General features: G+C 33.2%; 1 protein-coding gene across 1 annotated transcript in view; it reads left to right on the forward strand.

The window, feature by feature from the left end:
- The first annotated feature begins 1,023 nt into the window (after nt 1-1,023).
- The window catches only part of LOC119632901 (E3 ubiquitin-protein ligase TRIM9), a 158,241-nt gene continuing 132,954 nt past the window's right edge, over nt 1,024-26,310 (forward strand). Inside the window, exon 1 of the mRNA XM_038026057.1 lies at nt 1,024-1,932. Coding sequence (XP_037881985.1) covers nt 1,024-1,932 — 909 coding nt within the window. The remainder of the gene's footprint in view (nt 1,933-26,310) is intronic.

Raw genomic sequence — 26,310 nt, forward strand, 5'->3', positions numbered from 1 at the left:
TGAGTAACAGCTGTTAGTGACGATTGCTATAAAAGAAGTACCGTGCGTACTTTGTTGTTGCATTTTTAACTTTCAAATCGAACGGTGACGGTGTGAATTTTTTTCTCGCGAAACTTTACGGAAGAGTTGCGCGTAAATATATAAAATATTTAAGAAGAAAACTAAAACTAAACTAAAAAATAAACATTTTTACATATAATTAATTGATTGTTAAAATTATAAAAGAATTTGTGAACAGTAAAGATGTGTATATTTTTTATCGCGAGAGCTTATGTGAAAATACACATAATTTAATTCAATTCAAAGTGTATGGCATATATAGAGCTTACGCCGCACATATTAATTAAATTCAAATAATTAAAATTTAAAACAAATATTATATTAATTAGATCCGTAAATCGTGGATATAGATTGAAAAAACGGTTGTCTTTAGAGGTGTGCGGTAACGCATTATTCAACGATATATATATAAATGCTATATTAAAGAAATAAATCTTTCAAAAGAAAATAAACAAATAAAATATTATGCAGTTTGATGGGAAATGAAAAAAGTTCGAGTGGATTGAAAGCAAGGAAAGCGAAAACGAATTTTAATACTTTGCAAATTTTGTGTAAAAATGTGTTGCTCTTTGTGTTGATGCTTATGCTGCACTTGTAAATGCTTCATAGATCAAAGTGAATTTCTAACAGAAATCTTTCTGAGGGTGCAAGCGTGCAAATTAACTATAAAATTTTCCAAGGCCACAAAAAATTTGGCGGCATTTTGAAAATAGTATATAAGTAAAAAATTCCATGAAAAAGATTAATAAAGATACAGATACCTGGGTATAAAGTGATCACAAATTTTGATAAAAAAAATTTAAAAAAAAAAAGGAAAATATATTTGTAGCATAACTCAAATATGTCGAAAATGTTTAATAATAATAATAATTTCTAAAGTGAAAAATATATATCAAATTTCACTACAACTTCTTCTCTGAAGTCAAAAATCCTATTATCCCCGGTCCTATTTTGTCTGAGATTATGGAGGACGAATTACGTTGCCCTACGTGCAAGCAGCTTTTTGCAAATCCAGTATTGTTGCCCTGCTTTCATGCTTTGTGCTTGGGTTGTGCTTTGGATATACAGACCCCTTATACGCCGGGTGCAATTTTAGCTTCGGTTACAGGCGGTTCTTCGCTAATTGGCAACATAAATGGTTGCACCATACACAGTGTAGCCGCTACTATACATCCTCATCCTCCAGGGGCTCATACGCACGCACATACCCATCCTCATCCTTCGACTAGACATTCGTCGAATAGTTCAGCTGCTAGTACTGCCAGTTCCGCCACAGGTTCCGAATCAGTTACATCCGATCAAGATCAGTCGGATAAGGTGAGCATCCTAAGTGAAGCTGATTCCGGAGTTTGTTGCTCTAATACTTCACGACCAGTATCGTATGCTGGTCCTCCACATTTGCAAGGCTTATTGCCAGGGGCGGCATCGGGACCGCCAGGCGCTGCTTACAGCCTAACTTGTCCACTTTGCCGTAAAATTGTATTCTTCGACGAGGGCGGTGTACGTAACTTACCGCCCTATCGTGCTATGGAATCCATAGTAGATCGTTTTTGTGCCCGTGAGGCATTACGTTGTCAAATGTGTGAAACCGATCCAAAAGTAGCATCACTGGTTTGCGAGCAATGCGAGATACGTTATTGTGACGCATGTCGTGAATTATGCCATCCGGCCAGAGGACCTTTGGCTAAGCATACATTAGTGAAGCCAAAAGGAGCCGCTCAACAACGCGAATCGGTATGCGGCGAACATGAGGAATTATTGTCAATGTATTGTTTGACTTGCAAAATACCTGCTTGTGCTGAATGCATTAACGATCAGCGTCACCCTCAACATGAGGTGCAGCCTATCACAACTACTTGTAAGGCACAAAAGGTGAGTCAATGCATATTGAAGAGATAAAAGTATTTTATTTGGAAATTTATCTTATGTTTGTATGTGCAATCAAAACACATCAGTTGATGAAATCATTTTTTTTACGAAGAAATAAAAATGAAAATTTTTAAGAATTAATTTTTTTTTTATTTATTTTTTTTTTAATACGGTTAATAAAATTTGCAAATGCGTTAACAAAAGTATTCAGCGTATGCAGAGTGATTGTTTGAGTTTGTAAAGCCTGAACCTAAAAAATATTTAAACATGAACTCTTTTTTTTCTCTAATGACGACTCTTTGCCGACACACATTGTATTTCTTACACCGAATCCTATTTCGACCTAGACTAGTCATTATATTATTTAAATTTGTTTGTTTATATTGAAAATATAATAAAATATTCGCCTGAATATCCGATTAGGCAAAGGATCGCGACTAACAACTCAATTGGCTTGGATTCAAATTTTAAGTGTGGCAGTGTTTTTCAATAAAGCCTAGCGCTTTAAGACTTTAGTGCCAGAGTTCACTTCTCTGGCCAAGTTAGATATAATGATAATAGTAATGATAAAATATATGCATACATAAGGTCTACCGGAAAGTTCAATACGTTTCGAGACGTAAGCGCATGTTTACTTGACGAATGCTCGGCTCTCTGGTTTTATCGCTTAATGTATACCTACTGAGGTTGTAGATTGACAAACAAAGTCGGTTCACTTTAGTCTTAAGTGCGAAGCGATAGTGTGCCCATAGGTACTAATAAAGTTTATTTGTGCCACTGTACTCTACGCGAACTGCAACAAGAAAGGAATGATACAGAAGCATGTTGAAATTTATTCAGAACGCTTGGTGAAGGTACAGGTACGACATGCAGAAGATGGTTCGAAAAACTGAAGCAGATGATTTCCATTTTTCTCATAAGCTATGTTCTGGGCGACTATGTTTTATCGACGACGATGTTGTTAAGCAAAATTATTTTCTGACAATATCGGAGATCGGAGAAAGGTTTAATTCAGCTCAGCAAACCGGAAGATAGTATTAGTGATTTGTGCTTTTTCTTATTGCAAAAACGGACAGAACTTTCTTATATTTATATTCTATATATTATAGTTGAAGTTATTGTATCATTATTGAGACGTTCTACATTCAGAAGACTAGAAATCTAATCACATAATTGATTTTAATATTCACTGACATTGTGCTGAATAATTTTTAATTTATTATAATTTTTACAAAGTTTTGCATCTCGAGAGTGCCTTTCTTCTAGTCGTTCGATGAGGTTGAAAAGTATTTTGATTTCCATTTTTTCTGCCCATACTTTCGCATAATAGCATCAAAGAATGTGGCTTTGATTGTGATCGTTAGAACAAAATCGAACAAAGGGATTTTCTAGGTTCCTGCAAGCCTGCAGACAGGCTTGACAAAGCCGGTAGGCTGTTTTAATCTTACTCTGTAGAATGGACATAAAAGCAAAAGATTTTGAAAATTCTTTCTCCTATTTTAATATTTATATATAAATTTTTTTTTATTGAATTTATTTTCTAAAACTTAATAATAAATCTTCAGGAAAGAGAAAAAAAAAACGTTAGTTCTCTTTTATGGAACTCTAGACTCAAAGGAATTCTTTTTCTTCCTTGTAAAAAAAAAAAAAAAATTTCCAAAAAATTGAATTAAGGAGAAAAAAGAAAGAGAAAGAGTGACTACTCCATAAACATAAAATGTAAAGAAACGGCAAACAATGTAAGAAGTAATAATAAATAAACACGAGACACAAATCCATGCATACAAGCACAAAAATAAAATAAACAAACATATACAGTTACGTATGAATGCGAGTGTGTATGTAAACATGACACCAAATGGCAAAAGTAAAAATAAAAAACTCTTTTGAAAATTGAACGAACAGGAAAGCAAACAAAAAAAGAAATAAAAATAAACAGAAGAAATCTATTCATCCAAAGTATTAAAGAAGAACGCACCCGTCTTACCATACGTACATATACGGACTGTTCAATATGTACGTACATTTTACACCTATTTATGTATATGTGAGGAAAAATTTTCATATATATGTAATATATAGATATATACGTAAGTTGGCAGGGATGAAACTCCTTAGATTTTATTATCCATAGTTTTACATTAAGTGCAAGGAGAAGTAATAACTCGGGAACTTCCTTGACAAGCTTTAAGACCGTAGAAGTTGTAAGACTAAAATGAAGTAGAAGAAGAAGAAGAAAAGCAAAATCTTAATCGAATTCTCTAAAGTTGTGTTTACAACCGAGCCTTTATTCTAAAGATTTTTTACGACACATACAAAATGTTGGGAAATCTTTACGAACAAAAAAAAAAAAAAAAAAGCCAGTGAACTGAATATAAATAGTAAAATTTTTTTCTGCTTGTGCTTTGGATGGTGTGTGCTGTAAAAGAAATTTATTACTATCAAACTGTCAAAGTTGAAGCTGGACGCATTACTTTTATGTAAATTATGGCATTACTTGGCTTAGAATATAAAAGATGAATGTTTTTCTCATTTATTGCTACTATTTAAGGAAACAAAAGTGAAACTTGTCTCACTTTTTCGCATATCCCACGGTTACCTTTTTCTGGTAGCATACTCGAATACAAATGAAAAAAAAATAACGACAATACTTATATCCTTCATCACTTGTGACACAGGATATATTAGGTTCGTGTGGACGCACGTAACGTCTAGAAGGGCTTAAGATATACCCACCTTTAATTACGCTGATCGATTTAGAATCATTTTCTGAATCTAAACTTGTTCTAAGCTTGTCTGTCCATCTTTTTTTTTTCAGATGTCGCAATTTTTAAAATATTTTGATGAAATATGGTACACAGAAGTGCTTTGGCCCAACGACGAACGCTGTTCCGACAATGGTTCCGATCGGCGTTAATGTGAAATGTTCTTATATCGAAAAAAATTGCAATATTCAAAACTTTCGCTTTGTAATTGCACTTCGACGTTCTAAAGTGGTATGAAAAATTTGGTTCGACGGGGTACATATTTTAAGTCCCCTTTTATATAACTGTTGAATCGAACGGTAGAAAGGTGTAATTTTTAATATATTAATGGTGAAAATTGGTTCATAATAGTAAATTGACTTCGGCCAATTTTGACTATTTTTTGGACACAACCGCATATATGGATTCTCCTGAACTGTGAATTCTTATCTGCCCAAAAGGTATAATCGCTATCGTTTCAAGTTGAATATTTATTCATGAAAAGTAAATGGAATAAATTTCTATGTTTTGGACCTCACGCCATATGAGATTTCTTAGGAATAAAAACAAATTTAATTTTTATTAATTTATGATGAAAATTGGTCCATAGTAACAATTTAGCAACAAAATGAACAGCATAGTATTTGGATTACATATACCTACCCATTTTTCTTTTGGGCCCCAACACATATAGAGAAAAAGCAAAACCCTATATGAATAGAAAGTATAATTTCTAGGTTTCTATGATGGAAACTCGAAAATAATAAAATTTTTATTAAGTAATTAAGTTTGCGAAATTTAGATCACGCCATTTGATGTTTTGGGAATCCCCCAATGTGCAGGCGGTCATCGAAAGTATGTCTCTGCATTAAGATAATGCGTAACTTACGGTGTATTATTGCCAAAACGAGCGAGTAGCTGTAATAGACGACCTGATGTAGGATAATTAAATGTCAACTTTGCGGACTACAATGTTTTTATTTGTTTTACGCAAATTTTGTGCATAATAAATGGATGGTAGGCGTATATAAAAACTAATTTTTTGTTAATTGATGTGTTAATCAATTTTATTAGACGGCAGCGTGAAAGATTACTACAACATTAGAGTATAGTGACTATAATTATTATATTTAATAATTCATGTACAACTTACTCCTATTTTAATGCCACCTCTTGTTTACATTTCATTCCATGGTTTTCGCGAGTTAATTATCTTGTTTAAGGCCAAAATTGATATTGAGGAGTTTGCTCCAGAATATGGAATTTGATATAGTGACAGAAACGATGATAGGCAGGCACAAGCACTAATTTTATGACAGTTTAACGATAAGAATGCCAGGAAAATGCTATTAATATATAATATTTGAAATCACCCTTAAAAATAGGTCCTCTAGGTTCTATTTAGGTTTTTTTTTTTTTTGGATAAATATATCTTACCACGCCGCTGTATTTTTGCTTCGTTTTTTAATATCCAAACGTTTTTCTTATTAGAGATATCATAAAGAATGCGTAAGAAGCTGAAAGTGTTTATTTATTTATTTATTTATTTTATGAGAATTTCATGGGAACACTATATCTTAAAAAATAATAAGAAAAAAAAAATAGATTGGTTTCTCTTATGATTAATGACTAGTCGAAAGAAGAAGAAGAAGCAACCTATATAGTCCTAAATATTGCATTATAAAGCATTGACAGATTGCATGCACAGCATATCATAGGATAGAAAGTTCGCAAGCGAACACGCAGGCACACATAACTAGATCAATCGTAAAATTAGTCAAGTTAAAGGCGGCGAAAGTCTTCAAGCTGTACACCTAGCTGTACACGATCGGTTATATTATGCTAGAAATAAAATACCTAAACGCAACTGATTTAAAAAAAAAAAGTTGCAAATTAAGCTGAAAGAAAAGTATATCTCATGATGTTATAAAAAAAACCGATTTTTTAAAAGCTACTTTGTTAATGAAATTTCTTATTAGTGTTCCATAAGTTGGCTGAAAGTTTTTAAATGTTTCTGCAACAAGAAACATTACATAACACTAACGATGAGAATTTGCTTGTTAACATTCTCTCAAGTGGAAGTTATACACAATACCCCTATTATGCACGGTATGTTAAATTTCAAGAATAGAAATGCGATGAGAAAATATTGATGTGAAAAATAATATTTTTAGACTTCTCTGACTCTGCGTTTGTTTGCGATTACAACTTTTACTGCCCATAACGTCCATAAAAAAGAAAACCAAGAACTTTTTGTCGAAGAATTTACTTTGATTCTAAAAATATTTGCTTGGAAGTCCCTGTGTCATCTTCGAAAGACAGCTTAATCAGCCTAAGATTTAGCTGGCTTTGGGTCAGATCCCTGCGCCACAGTCGATAGACAGCTTAATCAGCCTAAGAGTTGGCTGACCCTGGATCAGTAAAAAAGGACAGATACATATAATTCCTTGTGACGTGCTACCAACTATGTATGAAAAATATTATTGTAAATATCTTATAGTAATCGTTTTTTTTTTCTTTTTCTAATTACATTTAATTATCTTTGTTTTATTTTGTTATCAAGCACCGCGCATTTCGATAAAAGTCTAAAAATAGATAGATAGACGGTATAATAAGATAATAATAGAATATAAGGTTTAAGGTCTGGGTGGTGTAAGAAAATTCGTTCTCAGCTGTTTACTGCTGCCGCCTTCCTTTTTCTATATATGGTTCAACTTTGGTAAAAGTCTTCCGTTTTCGTAAATACATTAAAAAAGTGCTAAGCATTTATAAAAATTCATATTTTTTGACTTTTTTTTTCTAACTTTGGAAGTTTTCTTCCAACGTTTTATAAATTTTTTCATGCATGTAAAACTTTTTAAATTTGTATAAATGTATATATATACACATAAAAGTGTGTGTGTGTGTGTGTGTGTGCGTGTGTTAACACTTGACGTGTCTATGCAGTCGTATTTATCTCTCACTTTTTAACATTTCTCTGTTTAAATTACTTGTTGTTGTAGTAGTTGTGAAAAGTTCTCTTTTATGGCTTACACCATCGCATGCGGTATAGAGTATAATAAGTTTGTGTCGATAAAATTAACATCCAAAGGAAGGCGGAATTAATATCTAAATGCTGATCCATCTTTTAGTACACTTGAAGAATCAAAATCATTTTTTGTATTGATTTAAGCTTGTCTGTCCATACGGAGATCTATTTAGGTGTTTTTACGTTCAAGTTAAAAATGACGGGGACATTTTCGCGAAATTTGATATACTAACATATTTTTGCCCAAGCACGAGGCTCATTGGACTAGATCGGACTATCGCGACCATTTGACATTGTATTTTGAAAAAAGATTGGAATTTTTAAATTTCTCCGAGAAAAGTCGCTGAGTGTGAGACTGATGTGAAAAATGTGGATTGAATGGAACCCGATCTCACTCTCTCTCTCTCCCATGTGAACGCCCTTGCGACAATTAAGCCTTTATATGGCAGAAAAGCGTAACGCTTAGCACTTTATGGTGAAAGTTAGTCCCCGACAGCGATATGATACAAAAATGAAATGAATAAAATGTCAAGCACTTAATTTTTCCGACCTTATGTGGGGATTGCCATAAAAAGTAAATTTTTGACAACAGGGCTCTATGTTTAATATTTTATAATGAAAGTAGGTTCATAATAGTAATTTGACATAAAAATGAACTGTGTAAATTTAGACTATCTAGATTTATTTTGCTTTCCTACTCTACGCATGGATCTTTCTGAATTGTAGGTCCTTTTATGATAGCAATAAAGACCTTTTAGTACCTAGTGATGAACATTAATAAGAAACGGGGCAGTATAATCAATTTTGGGAAAATTTAGAATATGTCAAGTTTGGATGCAAATAAGGGGTTCTTTGAAAAGTGGCCCTTTACCTTAACATCTTCATTTTTATGCACGACTATATTGGCTTCAACGTACAAATCGTTTGACTCTATTCGTTGCCGATGCGGTCGAAATAAAGACTTTCGCAAAGACAACTTTTTGACAATTGGAATTCCAGCATAGCTTCCGCTTGACTACATAGGACAACTTTCCATCTAACGAAGTGAGAGAGGTTACATCTTATACAGCTAAGCTTTATGGCTAAACGCTGTGAACAATTTTGAGTAGGACAGCTACGAGGCTGCCACTCAGGGACTCTGCATTAAAACGTAGAGAAGCGTCAACGTCGTTCCACCTCATTGCTTAACTTCTTGGCTATGTACTCAATACTTTTCTTACACTTAGTTTTTCCGTGTTTTCTTGCCAAGGAACATTATAAAATATGTAACCCAGCTTGAATTTATCCACAAGACGTACAATTTTTCGCTTATCGAAATGATTTTAAAACGATCAAATATCCAAAGATTAAAATTAAAAATTTGTGCATAAGCTTAAGAAAAGAAAATGCGAATTAGGACGTCTTCACCACATACAGACATCTATGCTGCTATTTCAGTAAATAGCCTCGTTGGCATATTCAAGACTTAGGTGCAAAGTGTTTCATGTCCATGCTAACGACTGAACTATCGAAATGATTTATGGAAATTTTAGGTATGCGGTACTTAACGGCTTTTTGTAAGTGCTTATCCGAATAAATATGAAAAGTTTTATTGGGATCATTTATTATTTTGTTTAGAGTAAGGAGGGCGTAGGTCATCAGGAAAATCATGCTATCTAATGAAACTTATAATAACAATATTAATGCTCCATTTTCTTTCAGTTGAAAATATGCCTACGTTTATGTATATATGCTTATATGGCCCATTGGATTGCTAATGACATATTTCATACGCGTTACAAAATTTATGCAAGCTTTAGACCCTTATGTAAATGAATAAATTAACGAATATTCCTACGCGCACATAAAAACGTTTATACTTGCAAATGCATATGTATATGAGAAAAGTCGTCTTGCATTTATACATATTGTGTTCTGTTTTAAAAGCCATCGAGAAAGTGTGTTTTAAACTCAGTTCAGTTATATGGTAGATGTGAAAGTATGTGCTATTAAAATCCCAAAAAATTTTATATAGCCTTGACCGGAATAGGATTCTGCTTATAATACATTCTATAGAAATGCAAGTATGCAAGAAATTAAGCGCGAAAATTTCCCGGCGACGATTTCTAGCTATATAGCATAAGTGGTTTTAGTCATTCATTTATTAGGGGCTGCAGAAACTACAGCAAATTATATACAGTTTCGGCGGAGACTGCAGTCCAGATGATTCTTTTTGTGATTTAGGTCAAAGTGGCTTTCTGTGACAACTGCAGGTATGAAAAATATGCTTCTTGGAAATTTCAATCCAATTATTGCCTTACGCAGCATAGTGGCACATGCCTTACTTGACACATTTAACAGTGTAAAAAGTGTAACTACTATGGAAATCTCTCGCGATTTTGGGATGTAAGTAGAGCTACCATGAAATGCCCCCAAGGCTCGTTCCCATCTAGCATAGTCGGGGCTGCTTACACGCTTGGTATGTTTCAATTATAATGAAATTAGTACTATAAGCAGTGCATAATGACACTTCCACGCAGTCTTAGATTACCCGCGTTACCATATTTCCCCATAGCCCATGTCGTACCACGATCTCACCTCAGTGATGACTTCTTAAGTCCCTTAGTGCTGACCTTGGTAATTCCTCTAACGTCCTTTACAGTGTAATTATATGAAAAGGAAGCCTTCCGTCGTGGCTAACACACAATTCCAAATCTAAGTGAGCGTAATATGTCGCAAATGGAATGAGAAAATCAGCATACTCTCATCCTTTGAAGGCGTGTATAAAAATAGAGTAAATAGTAAAATATGTAAAATGATTTTCTTTTCAAAATGCATGCACGAAGTTATGAGGATAGCACTTAACATCTACGAATATAAACACACGCTTGGGTAATTATATCATAAAACATTTACGACTTTTTGAAAGGATAAACATTTCTTTTTTTTTTCTTTCTTTTATTATACATGGAACGAACGAAATACAATAAAAAGGAAAAATATGCTCAGCAGCGAACAGGTCGTTTAGGTTTATAGTGAAACGTTAACAATTGCTGAAAAACATGCAAAATAAGCATAAATTCACCGCACCAAGCTATTAACAACATATGTGTGTATGCATTGTGGCATTATAAGTATTATCACTATGCAATGCTTAAACATTGAAATGAATGATTTAACGAAGACTGCACCATATGATAAGAAGCTTAAATTAAAACGAGAAAGTGAGAAATTATATGATTGGCTTACGACGAAATTTTAAATACCTATCACTTATTGCTTTCATTTTCATTTAAATGCAATGAAATATTCTAAGCATATCCGCCTGAGTGGCCAAGTAGGCAAGACTCTCGACTAGCAACCCAATGGTCGTGGGTTCAAATCTCAAGGGCGGTAGAGTTTTCAATAAAGCCGAAAGACTTCGATGTTAGTGCTTTAAGACTTTAGTCTTAGGATTTACTCTCTGGCTAAATTTATAATAATAATAGTCTAAGCATAACAGATAGTAGATAGTAGGTAACTTAAGGTCGGTGTGAGCAGAGGCTTCCTTAGTCGCAACTATATATCGACAGCTTAAAGTTATTGGTGAAGAAAAACACGAACTAGTTAAAATCAAACGGTTAACCTAAAGACGTGCGCTAAGCTAATTGAAAAATTTCTGAAAAAAAGAAACTTGGAAATGAATGAATCTTGAAGTTTCATAATTTTGTGCGAACATGTGCGAAGGGAAACAAGAACATAAGAAGAAGAAAATGCCATATTCACATAGTTGGTAGAATAATTTGGTTGTTGAAAATAATTTTTACAAATTTTTTAAATATTTGTTTGTGAATTGATCTGATGACCTCCGTTTTACTAGTACGACACTTTAAGCAATTGAGTTAATGGGCCTTTTCTACTCATCTCAGTAAATCATTTGTTGTTAATGCGCTGACTTGCAGAATGAGACGAATAATAAATACATGTCAAGGAAACAACAAATACTGATCAATGCACATAGTTGTAATCAGATCGGCGGTGCGTTAAAAAGTGGAAAGCATAGCCAAAACAAAGGAAAATAAGAAAGAGTTTACTACGAACTCAAGACACCCTTGGACAAAAGTGACAAGTCAGAAAATGTGATGAAGAACGCAATCAAATGGACAGGATCCCTCTTAAGTATATACATAAATATTTTGCAGAATAAATGTAAGATGTGCGAAGAGGGCCGAATGCAGTACAAAGGAATAACAAGGCTGCATTCGAATCTTTTTATCTAGCATCTTTATCTTGAAAACCGGTAAAAAAACCTAAATTTTGGGTGGGCGTGGTTGATTTGTTCCTTTATTTTTAGAATATACGTGGAATTCTTGGTCGTTGTGCCGTAGTTTCTGACCAATGAGCGATAAACCTACAAAGCAAGAATGTTATCAGTTTGCGCTACACTGTAGGCGTGTGCATTTTCAATACCAATCTATATGCATGCACTTGCAGTGCTTCTGCCATATTTGTCATCGATATATTAAATTTTGTGACTAAAGACTGCTTACCACAGATATTACGTAAATGGACAGACGGACACATGTAGATGCCTTGTAGCCTGTTTGAGGCTGCTGGCTAGCTACGGTACCTACAAACTTTCAAGAGAGTTTGAAAGTACATGCCTACAAGGCCCGCGTGACTATACAATAAAGGCTTGTTATTCACCTACACCTATTCACGTACACCTTTTATTTTGAAAATAGTAAAAATCAGCCACATTCCTTTCGTTATTTTTAGCCGATGATGAGTGCAAAAGATTCGGTTATGATCGAACATAATTTTTTTACTTGTTTAGAATTTTTTTTTCTTTTACGCAATGCCAAAATTCGAGAAATCCAATTATTTCTCTTGTGTTAAGCAATAATTTTTGGCAATTGGACTCATATTCTATAACCATTTGTTTGTGAAACGTTTTTTCACCTTTCATTTGTATAAAATTATAATTACTAACTATTAAAAATGAGGGAATAAAATAAATTTATTTTGAATTATGTTATGGTTAGAAAAATTACCCTGAAACTATTTAAATTTATATTAAACTATCCGTAATAGTTGTTTGATTTGATTTCTTTTCAAGGATTATTTTGCCCTAAAGCATTTTATTTAATCATTTAATAATATTTTTATATAAAGTTTACAATATTACCATCATTACATACACGCCCAAATACACACGACATTATTGCTGTTAGTCGTCTATAATGCCATTTAATTTATTTAAAACGTATTTTATAGGGAAACTAATGGAATTTTAGTTAAAAAAAGGAAAGCATTAAAAACCGTTGGAAAAAATATTAAATAATTTCATAGTGTGAATACAACATCCGCACGTCTATGTACGTAGAATATGTTTTTTTTTTTGGTTTTTATTTATTTAATTAATATTAAATGTACAAATATTTGTAGCAGACAGTTTATTAAATATTTAAAGTTTACATCCAATGTAAGGGTATATCGAGTTTTTCAAAAAGCAGTAATATATGAAAAAATGAAACGTACGTGTTCTTCAGCAACTTAAATCCATATAGACGTTGTTTTCCGCCTATTCGCCTAAAATCGCGATTAGGTTCTGATTATTTTCTTTCGATGTTTCGATTACGGTCAACTCGACTGAACCTGAAAAGTTAAGTTCAAGTTCATCTGCATCCTTTTGGACCGCGATTATTATTTATCCTATATATATATATATAATCTTCCTGTTATACAATATGTATGCTTATGAACATGTCTAAGTACCTTATGACTAACTTTGGTATTAGTTTGTGCTTCATTTCCAAGTTTTGCTCCATCATCAGTTATATTTAACAATAAGTTCTTTACACTTGCATAGTACGTTATGCTTACAACACTGCCTCTCAAAGTTTCGATTTGAGCTGCGTATAATTTTTTCCTCTCCCTCTCTCTCCATCTGCTTTCTTTTTAAATGCAATTTTTTTTTAAGCTTTTTTTCCTATTTTTTCTTTTTTTTTTCTGGTAATTGTTTAGTCATTGCGGGCTTTAATTTGCGGTTTGTTAGCGGGACCGAGCAGAGTTTAATATATATATATATAAAAAAGGGCGAAATATGGTTTTATTGCTTTGCTGCTTTAAATTTAATTAACAGTTGAATATGCTGTAATTGTTTTCAGGAATAAATTAATTCCAGTGATTTGTCACAATTAGGAGTTTTTTTTTCTCTATGAGAAAGTAAACCATTAAAAAATGTTAAACAAAATTTTTGCGTTTTTTATTTGAACTTTACATTTTTTATGGTCTGAAAAAGCCTTTTACCTTGCGTAGAGTATGTTTAATCAATTACTTATAAATGAGTGCTTCTCTCACTAAATTATGGGCAAATAATTAAATAAAATACAAACAATGCTTAGGACAAAAACAAAATGTATTTTAGATTAAAAAAACGTATATAACATTATTTTTGTTTTCTTCCTTTCCCTATTATTTACTCGTGTGAATACTTTTATCTCGATGTATTAAATTACTATTCGCAAATAGAAATCAACGAAGTGAAAATAATTATGAAATTTGAAAAGTACATACATAAAAAATGTCGGCGAAGGGCATTGGAAAAAGCACTTCTTTTAAAAAATCATTTTATTGGTTTTTCGACTCATGGTATTGGAAAATATTCTTAAACAATGTGTGTCTCTAAGTAAATTTGAATATGTCCCTCGGTCCATTCATAAGCATGCATTTCTGCTGTTGAAATGATAATGATTACAAAGTCTTGGAATATGTGCTCGTAGCTAATGTTCAGTTCTATTAGAAAATGGAGGCAATCCCTTCACGATCGTACTAACAATAGACATAATAAGTTGTAACTTAGAGCCTATAAGAGATCTTGATTTAGAAATATATTTAAATGCCCACTAAAAGATAAATGAGAGAACGGTCTCAAGTTCCTAATGAAAGATTAATCAATTATAGTGCATTGGTTCACCAATGCATATGCCGCAACAGACCTCTAACATCTCTGAAAGCTAATTTTCTACTTTTTTTTTTTAATCACATGGTCTTCCAGTATCGGCTCAACTTTGAGTAAATCACTTGAAGTAAGAAAACTATATTAGATCAAAACCGATTTCCTTATACCTACCAGTTTCATCCTAAACAGACCACAAGAAAAGGAGAAACTAAACTTCCGCACTCTATGAAAGTGGGTGGGCGAGGCAAACTTCTTCCACCTCTGTGGAATATATGTGGAAAGTCATGTGGTAATGAATAATGAGCGAAAACCTCAGAAATCTTCTTAGTTTGTGTTGCGTTGTAGACGCGTGCTTTGTTCGACGTCATGCATTTCCTATACCGATCTGTGTGTAACGACTTTCAATCTTTTTGCCAAATTTGAAGATAAGATCTTCATTGTCGCGAATGGGATGGGATGTTGGGCAGCGACCTTACATAGATGGGCAGGCCGACTGATGGACAGCGGAGCAGACAGCCACGATGGATAACGAATTTGATACTGGGAAGTTTCCTTTTGGGCATTGCAAAGATTTCGACAAATGAATTACATTTCGATACACTATAATGCTAGGTGGTTACAGCCAGATAGTATAGAGTCATCCATTGAATTTATACGGAGATTTTAATAGATTTATCTGCTGTATTTTGCTTGGTGAGCAAAGTTGTTTTTAGTTTATTGAGTACTGCAGGTGGGTCCTTAAACCGTTCTTGCTTGAATGTTCACCATGGACGTTACGCATATGAAAAGACTGGCATGCCTAAGTCGATTCAATATTTGATGCTCGTAAGTAATATCTGTATATGTTTTGTGGAGTCTCTAAAACTTCCCTTTGGGTATTGCAAACGTGTTGATTAAACGAATACACCTTCACCATTCTGTGGTGGGTATAAAAAAATGACAAATAATCAAAAAATTTCACATAAAACTAATAACATCATCTCCGAAGAGCATATGAATATTCAACTTTAAGGCTTTTTAACGTTTTAATAAAATTAATTTCTCATGCAAACTGTACAAAGTTGAATGAATACTTCGTACACTCTGGGCGACCGATGTATAAAACTGAATAAAAAAAAAGTAATCATTAGTGTAAATTGCTTTTATTAAACGATCTTGATGACAGTTGGTATTTTTCGTAAAAACATTGATATATGTAACAAAAGAGAAAAGAGGGGGAAAAAAAAACTTAATTTGGAAATTTATGACACCTTACGCTCACAAAGGCATTCATAAAAACGATGGGGTGTTAATTGTGAGTATGCCAGCAACATCGGGCAACCGAAAAACTGAAACTGAAATGAAATGGGAAAAGATCACAAAAGTTGATGCCGCCTTTTAGCGAAACGTTATTGTCGGGTTGCGCGTGCCCTAACTGCAAAACATTCATTATAACCACCACTAAAAACCCGTTGAACATATGGTGACAACATGAACATATTTTTAAAGGAAGCAAATAAAGAAATTAAAATTTTTTAAAAAGAAGAATTTTACCCAATAAAAAGTTTGCTTCTTTTACGACCCAATAAACACAATTAAGGAAGTATTTAAAAGTGTTTTGTAAACGACTACATTTTTGTAAGAAAAAGATATAAATTAAAATATTTTTCATTTACGATATTTTTATGCATCATTTATTTACTCGACATATCATACTAAAGAGACTCAATATTTTGAATTGTTTATGATCACTAGTTATGCTAAATTAATTTTTCATAACATTTTTAACGAAACCGTTATGTGCGAGAGAAAGGTTCCCAGTGATTGGCCATAGCCGTAAAAGGTTCCAAGTGATTGGCCATAGAGTTTGCTCACTGTAAGTACAAGCAAAAGGAACTGTTCGCTCACCATCTCAACGTTATGTGCTCTAGCAAAGCTAGGGAAAACAGTTTTAGCACCGTGTACTTTGCCGTTCCATCGTACAGCTTGTTGTTCAGGTGATCAACAAAAAACTACTGTTAATATTAAAAGAATTGCTTTGCCATGATATGTTCAGAAAGAGAAACTACCGTTTGGTTCTAAAAGTAAGGAGTGGGCGTAATCATTGTTGGATGTGGATCCACTTCAAAAACTGTAAATATAAATTAAAGATCGCCTCATACGGTGAAGTGATATTTGAGATAGAGCGGTTGAAATTTTACAACTCGGCTTTTTTTTTTTGTGCAGTTGTGACATTTTGTTAGGTCTATAGATTTTTTACAACTAAGCCCTTTACTTTGAGCAGAAATACTGATAGATTAGTAACCCTATGCTCTCGCCAAGCAATGGTGAAATCTGTCTCGTTATCTTCTTGTGCTTTTTTGATATTCTGACCGTTAAGAACAATCGTAGAGATTTAAAAAACATGAGCTTCTTATGATCTGGTCCTCAAGACGTCATTGAGCGTTTTTATTATAATGGTAGAGTCTAATACGACAGTAGTAAAGGGGAAGTTTCTAAATTTTGAAGGAAAATACGCGACCGCTGTACCGCGTTGTATCTGAACCGTGTTGTCCGAAAACTTTTATTTTATTTATTTATTCAAGCTAGGATAATATAATATGAATTTAAATATTATGTAAATCAAGGTAATGTGTATCATGTTGTATCGAGATTTACTTTGAAGACGAGCGAGATTTTGAAATAAGACAAATCAAGGAAATGGCGCTTATGTTTTATAGAAAGCCAGTCTTAAGTTGTAAAAATATATAATAACTGAAGCTTTATTCCAAAGGTACATATAAATGAAAATGTCGTGAATGAGGTCAAGTCTTTATAAAAAAAGCATAATATATTCAAGCTTATGAAAAAATACAAAAGTTAAAGTTATATCTTCTTTAAAAATTACAATTAATCTGTTGAATCTATATTTTTCTTAAAACTTCTCTTATTAATGTCAGAGTAGAAATAAAAGCAAAAAAAACTCGAAAGAAACTTCTACAGAATACATATTCAATTTTTAAAAAACGTGTTATATTAAAACCGTGTTAAGTTAATCGCAAATTTTGTACCATGCTTCCGTGAAGAAGCCATGTTTGACAAGTACCGTGTTATACAAGGGACGCCTACATTAAAGCAGACAGTAGAGAAAATGGGAAAAAAATTATTACAATATTTTTGTGAAGACAAGATCTATAAACAAAATTTAATTTTTTTTTATTAATTTATTGATTAATCAATTTCATAAGATTGAACCGTAAAGGATTGCTAAAACGTTAGAACAGAGATATTTATTAATTAATATATTAATAATCTAGCAGATGCCATCGTCAGAATAGATCTGCAGTATGCCAGAAGAAGATTGTTCGGTTTCGGACGACTTTTTCTTCCTTAAAGCCACGATTTTGATTAGCAAAGCAAAAAATGATGTCTTTGAGTTGAAAGCGAGAAAAAGAGTTCACAGATCATCTTTATTTTTAGCTGACGAGAAATTTCAAAAAAAAAGTTAAAATCCTATTCACAGAAGAAATCAAAAAATTTCAATCTTAACGATGGTGGTAACCATGAAAACTATGATTGTCACGTCGCAACACATACTAAGGTATATTTAAACCAAAAAAAAAGTGCATGAAAGACCACTCGGCTAGCAATCGATTGTTACTTTAAAGCAGAGTATGAAAAAACAAAAAAAAAAAAATAAGACAAATTCATCTGTGTGAGTATTTTTGGCCACAATACAAACAGGTAGAATACTCGTTCTGCAGGAGAAATCAAAATAGTAAGAATTGTTGGCGATGGCTTAAGAAACATTTTTTTCTTAACGCTCTCGGCACAGCACTGTAGATGTATACAATACAACCGGCGTCGAGAAAAACTAGCTTTTAATGTTTGCTATGCCGCATTGTTGAAAAACTTAAATGACGAAACTCATACCAGAATGCAGCCTACTGCGAAAAGTGATTTTTCATCAAGACAGCTGTTTCCGCAGTGAGGTAAAATTCAAGCTTAAGTAGCAAAAGCTTTCCTTTAAAAATATAACAAAGCCATGTTACAATCGTAGTATGCCGGTGAAAAAGATTTTACATAGAATGAGAGGAGATTTTGAAAGCATAGCACGCCCAACTTAAGAGGTATCCCATGCTTTGTATTGTATGAAAGTATTGTCGGTTCTTGGTACCTTCTATCTTTATGTTTCGCGCTTTATATGGTATAGAGGTATATAAGTTTGCTTGGTTTCCTTCCTTGCTTTTTCAGCTTTTTCTGCATTTTTGAGCTGACAGTTAAGTTCTTTTCAAAGACAAGTTCTGTTTGCTCACTACCAGGCATATCAACATGAAACCGGCAGTTTTGCGTAGCAAGCACAGCTTTATTGTATAAAAATGATAATAAATATTATATTCGATGTATTGCTCTTCGTTACCTATATATATTTCGTCCACCCGTATGCCAAGTTGCGGAAACTACGCCTTAAAAATATGACCTCTTTTCCGTGGATAGCTCATCTTCGTACAAAACGCTGCTTAACAAGTTCTTGATTCATCGATGCAAGCAAATAGTAAGGTTTTATGTCTCGTGGGTAATATGAATGGGCTGGCACTTCTTTGTTAAATGTTTCCAACGTGGCGCGGACCGGTTTTGAAATATGGATTAGTGGCCGGAAGGCGTATAAAAGAGCGGTCTTATGGTGCTTTTTTCATTTTTTGGCCACTGGAACTGCCAAATTAATTCATTCTTGTTAACGGCGTTTGGTGTAAGCCGCCTCACCAGAATTTAGCAAACGCCCCATCTTTGACCCACCAGAGCATCGTGCTCCTCTTAAAACGTTTCGGTCTTGCAATCGATGTGAATGGTATTTCTGGATTTACCTCTCTCCCTCTCTCTCTGAGGAGTGATACAAAACAAAAACGATTTTCCTTTGTGTCGTTCGAGGAAAAGACAATGCTATCAGCGAATGCTCGTTTTTGTGATGCGGTTCGAGACTAATTACAGTAACAGTTCGAACTATCTTTGAGAAAAATCCGTTTCCATATTTATGTGCCTTCTAGGTTATCAGATCAGTCTATCAAACATGCTTCAATACATTAAAATTTACTTAGTACCGACCGAACCGACCTACGTTAAGTTAGCAGATCATGCGTTTTTTTCCCTTGCCTATGTTTAAGTTATTTGCTGCATGTCTGTACATGTAATAATGTATTAAAAATGAAACCTTCGGTGAAGGGTTAAAAAAAAGCAAGCAAATATGAAAATCTAATAGCTCTTCTTCACTTGCCTCTTCTAAAATTTTAAGCAAGCAAATTATGTGAAAAGCATTGTTTGAATTCCCCTGTCAAAGTTAACGTTTTATTATGCTACAAAATGCCACAATATACTATATTCTGTCGATTGTCAATCAATGTGTCATTTGTTTAATGAAATTCCGAAATTGTATCTGGTATATGATGCTATATTGCATATGATAATCCGTTAAGCGAAAGCAGCCACCAGTGAAGACAAACACAGTAAATTAATGCATTAAGCTATCGGCCTGATTGCCTCAAGGGATATATCCATAAAGTTTGGCTAAATTATTTAACTACAACGGCAAAGAGATGGCGAAACGTGAGAGACGTAGAAGAATCTTGTTTCCTTTTAACCTAACACGTTTAGGTTATTGACAGGTTTTCAAAACTTGACAAATTAATATAAGGTTGGTCGGTGAGTGCGCAAACGAAGTGAAATATTTAATGTTTGAAAATTATCAAAATTAAATTGGGTTTATCTACCTTTGCTTTTAATCCAATATTATTTTGATATTCACAATCCTTTGAAAGCAGATTTTTTCTTTTTTTTAATTTTTCTAGAAAATTTTGAAAATTCAAAACATTTTTTTTTCTTTGTAGGGACTTTCATAATGATCTTATCTTCTTCTTCTTCTTCTTCTTTTTTATTTTTTGTTTGCTTAATAAGTTATTCAACGGGAAAGCGTGTGCATATAAATGGAAAGGTTGTCAGGATATAACAATTACTTGCTGTTTAGAATTTTGGTTCCTTTGTGCATGGATGGGCTTTGTTTGTTATCTGTAATGAGTTTTTTAATACAATTATCCTTTGTTGGCTCATTTCATTTTCTGTTCATTCCTTGTTAATCATTTTCTGCCTGTTATGCGTTTGTTATCGTTTTTTCTGCGCTACATTGTTAAGGATGATAAAGAAGGGAAGCTAATGCTTTAAAGATAAAATAAATCATGTTTAATGATAACACACGAAAAGAAAAGACATTGAGAATTAATGAGTCGTAGTTTATAAGGACAAATGTTCGCGCGAGATTGAAGTGCTTCTAGAGTACGGTAAAAGACAAGCAAGAAATTTAAAGGTAGGTGCGAAATTTTTTTTATTTTTGCCTCATTTTTATGACATTATCATGAACTAAAAGTAATTTGTTTGTGACATTTGTTATTGAAAAGATTGTAATGAGATATTATTAATGGACAACTTTTTGAAAATATGGGGAAACATAATGAAGGGCAGTTTTCTGGCTTCACTACCTCGAAGAACAAACAGTTTAAAGCACTTTTGTGTGCTTCTTGAAATTCGGGAAATACGTTAAGATTTATTTTTTGATATTATTATTGTCTCAGATTTTATATAGAACTTAAAAGCAATCTGGCACTTAATTGCAAATTTTCTTTTCTAATTACACTATGCTTCTAGCTTCTGATGCAAAAGATTTTAAAGAATTTTTGTACAGGTCTTGTTCGTCAACACCATTTAGACATTTTTACCCACACTGGGTTAACAAATGCTTACTCTTCTGGAGGTTATGCTGTGAGAGCAATAACACATTCGAAACGTGTTGTACTTTGTTGTTTTCTATCGTTTCTATGTTCTAGAAACAACTTCAGTTTGCTAGTTCGGAGACACAACTTTCTCTCTCTCTCTCTCTCTCTTTCCATTCGATATATCTCTTTTCCTTTTTTGGAAAATGTGGCGTCAGGGCGTAAAATACCTTTTATTTGTCCTTGTCTTTATAAACGATGATTAGTTGGTTTCTCGATTTTTGCTGTGATTAATCATCTACTGCTGGGTAAAAAACTTTCCAAGTCGCGATAGTGATTAAACTTTTTGTACCCTAAACTTCTTAAGATGTCGAGATGTATTATGTTTCTACATATATATACAACAACCTAAAGGACATGATATAGACTCACTTCCTATTATACCAATCGATTCAGATAAACTTTCTCTGTATGTTAAAGCGAGTGATATCTAAATAGCGGATTTCTATTGCAGTCAGTTTTCGACCCGCAGCTTAAAAGCTGTCAGTTTCGTCAGTTTGAAATGTGGCGGTAAATGTAAAAACTATGACAAAGGAATCTGTCCATATTTTATTGCATGGTTGCGAGTAAAAATGAAGTTCTTAATCATACATATCACACTTTAATCTACCCTTGCATAAGTGCAGGCTTCAGCAAAGACATGTCACTGGAATTACGAGTTTAACCACTTTAGCAATCCTTCGAAAAGTCAAGCATGACAGAAAATGCTGAAAATGAATTACATTTTTAAAAGTAAGAACAATAAAAATAATAAAAAAAAAGGGATGACATAAACATACGTATTCATCACGATTCTTATTTTATTTATTTATATTCACAAGCAGCAACGTATAAGAACACATACATTGAACAAGAGGATTGCACCTGTATATGCATGTACATAAGTCTAAATTCCCTTGCATGTTTTTAGGGGGCACTGACAATAATATCATACAAACACATGCATAAGACAGCCAAGCAAACGAACAAACAAACATCTGTATGTATTTTCACACATCGTTTAAAAGTGTTGCATAACTCCAGACACAAACAAGTTCTATGTGAAGCAAGTCAAGTCAATGACTTAACCTGTGTACACTAAACAACGGCAATGGTGAAAACGCATACATAAGAATGGTTGGGAATGTAGATATGTTCGTTGAATTGTGCATGCATTTTACATACGAGTTGTTCTAACGCAGTGGAGAATGAGAAAGAAAAAACACACAAAATATAAATAAATAAAAAATGTCTCCTTAGTTTATATCGAATTTTTTAGAGACTTTCCAAACATCTTTACTGAAGAATAACCAAAAGCTGGGAATAAAATAAAAGAGCTCTACATAATGTTAAGTATTAGTTAGCAACCTAACCAGATTTATATCAAATGCTCGACATTTGCGTCTGATTTCATATTCCTTGTAAACATTATTTTGAAAATATTTTGCAAAATTTCAGTGTAGCGTACAAAATACTGCACAATATTATGAAAAAGAATGAAATGAAGAAGAAGAAAAGAAAGAAGTCGAAACCACACAGAAAGAAAAACAACATAGGTACTTTTATTTCTAAAACCGTAGGGTGTTAGAGACAAATATGTCTGCTTGCCTACGTATACATGCATGAATGCATAAAAGTGGATGTCTTTATACGTATGCACACAAGCATTGTATTGCGGTAAAGAGAATTTTCTGTTTTTCTCTCTTTCCATAACTTTTTTGCACTCAACCAACATTTCAAACATATGAAACTATTTATTTTACGTTTCCTTTTTGGTCACATGTGCAAAAGTCTTCAACATACGATCCACTCTAAATTATGTTATGTTATGCATGTTTGTTTTATATACTTTTTATTATAGTTACCATTATGTTACGCTAAGTACTTATTTTCTTACACGGTCTTAAATGGCTGTGAAAATTTTTAGAATTTATATACATATATATATATATATATATTTTATATATATATTTTATAATTATGTAAGCATTGAGCCACCGGCGCTTTCTTTAATGTATAGAATTTGAAAGCGTCAGTTTTCCTATTAAAAGTCTCTGTAGAAGCCGGAAAAGAAGAAAACATGCTTTCGCTTCTAATAAAATATTTACAATTTTTCCTTAAAAATAATCTTCAACTAATGCAAGCAAGTATCTTGAGCTTTAAATATCTTTAAGAAGAGCTTAGCGTAATTTATTGCATACACACTTTAAATTACGGTCGGGTCTATGTTACATTCATATGGTAGGGTCCTTTGGAATAAACTTTCATCAAACGCAATTGTGTTTTCTTTAACAAACAAAGAGTTTGTAACATGTAACAGGGGGAAAATTCAAAACAAAATGTTGTCACATACTGCAGATGATGTTCCCGTCCATTATTGTAGGCATTCGTAGAATTGATCGAGTACGATGTTCCAGTCCGTTGTTGTAGGCACCCGTAGAACTAAACAAACAATTAAAGCTACGCGACTTATCGGCTTTGGTTGCAAATAAGCTTTTTACACCTTACTCTACTTGTAGTACCCGGAAGGACTTGGGATACACCTGTCTTTTGTTACACCAATCGATACAGAAACACTTTCTGAGTTTGTCTGCGTTGTCTCTACGCCTGTCCGTCTTGTTTTCCTTTTTGCAACCTACAGACCGCAGTTTTTAAATATTTTGATCAAGTTTGGTGCTCTGACATGTTTTGGCTCAAGAATAAATGCTATAGATCCGCGTATTTTGAAAAGTCCTTTCGGGAGTTGTATACAGTCACACACACTCCATCCTTACCCTTGCACCAACGCAAGTGGTATGGGATATAAAAAGTTGTCTTTATTGCTTGTTTTGCGTTTCTTATAAAATATCATAGACTATATATCAAAAGTACATATTAACATAGATTATGTACTAATTTTAAAATTTAAAATAAAGCCTTTTCTTTTCTCCTCCTCGTCTTTTTCTTTTTGTTCTATTTGTTTGTATATACATAAAGGCATATGATTCATAAGACTATTCTCTCAAAATCTCGTAAAAACGTAAAAAAGTTGTATGTCATCTCGGGCTAACGCAATCACGTCAGAGCTTTACGTTTTAATTATCCACAGGAAATGTTCCTAAGATGATGTGACTGATGCGAATTCTCTACAAGTTAGGGTTAATTATCGATAAATAAGCGAGAACGAACGTGAAGGGTCAGTGATTTAAAAAATAGTCGTTCTTCACTTCAAGACCTCTACCAATAAACATTCAAACCAGCGACAGTAAAGAACAAACGTTCGACCTCACGCCTGCGAAAGGAAATTGGTCAGGTTAGTCAAAAATTTACTTAAAACTTATGGACTCACGAGAGGATTTCACTACGCGGGTACAAGTGTTTTTCTCTATAGCAGATGTAACGAAGACATTATATTCGACTTCATGACAAGCGATCAGTATCTCAAATTTTTTTATTTACTTATCAATACGTTTCTTAAAGCGATTTCTAAACAGCTTTAAACCTCTCATCAAAATGTTTCTTAAAGTGAGTTCCAAAAATCCTTAAAGTCAAATAAGTTAAAAGAAACTGTCTAAATAAGCAATCTTATATATTCTATTAAATTTAGTTACTTTAAAATGACAAACGAAGTCAATCGTTTGCTTTTCCAGGTGCATTGATTGGGTTCATGCGCTCTTATGCCGACATGTAATATAATGTATACAGTTGAACCTACTTTTGCGCGAAGTTTTCTTATGCCGTGCATGAATATATATACAAATAGGGAGAGAGAGAGAGAGAGAGAAAGAGAGAGAGAGAGAGAGAGAGAGAGGAGGAATATGCTCGTTTTGGCCTATGGATGTGTTCTATTGACTTATGAACATTTTGAAAATATCTGCGCATTTAACTTTATGCAGTTCAATCATTCATTTTGTTTGCAAAGCACTTTCGCGCTAATTCATAATGCTTTGGAATATTTTTTAAAGAAGATTTTTGTTTTGCGGTTCATTCCAACCCCATAGAATAATTTCTTTTATTATGTTCCGAAAAATAACTTTCTGTAATTATTTATAAAGTGTTGGAATATTTTTTATAACGGCTTCTTTCCTACGGTCGCTATCAAGCATATAAAAACAGGTTTATCTGTACTTGCATATATCTATGTAGGTAATAACTCATTACAATGATATGATGTAAATGAATTCATGGTAATGTATAATTGTATATATATGTGTGTGTGTGTGTGTGTGTGCGTGTGAGTAAAATTTTATGTCTATTAACATATGCACAAAGCAATTACTCATTATAGGGCAAAGGGATGTTGATCTACAAACAGAAAAGTTAATTACAATAACAAGACATTGCTCTCAACAACGCAACACACGTTCAAAAGACGCGCACATTATCATTGAGTAGGCTCAGCGTAGTAATAATTAGACATAAATATTATATGATGACAGTAAAAGGACACCTGCACACTTTTATTTCATGTATGGTCGAAGGCTATCAGGAAAGAAAACCAACTATCAGGCAATTTACTAAAGTGAAATGTGATGACAGAAGACATTATGCGGTGTTAGAAAAGGACAAGTAGTCAGTGTCTGCGAGTTGTGGATTTGACATGAATAATGTTAATAATAGATTTACTCATATAAGAAAATGATGGGGAGACAATTAATTAATAGCTTAATTCATAACATTCCTTACATAATATAACACACACATCTTGTTTAACATTGACGTGCACTTGCTTTTGTAATTTTGATAATTTAACGCAATTGGTAAGCAATGGATTGCCAACATATGATTGATGATAATGATCGGGAAAGGATTTGTTTTCTAGTAAAACATTCATTATGGAATAAACAAAAAATCGTCCAATGCAAGCGAGGCAGTTGAGCGATCAATAAAACTTTGTATGGTTCTGGGGATTCTCAGGTTTTCAAGTCGGGATTCTTAGGGACCGGGTCAAAA

The sequence above is a fragment of the Glossina fuscipes genome, unplaced genomic scaffold (assembly GCF_014805625.2).
Source record: "Glossina fuscipes isolate IAEA_lab_2018 unplaced genomic scaffold, Yale_Gfus_2 2, whole genome shotgun sequence".
Classification (NCBI taxonomy): Eukaryota; Metazoa; Arthropoda; class Insecta; order Diptera; family Glossinidae; genus Glossina; species Glossina fuscipes.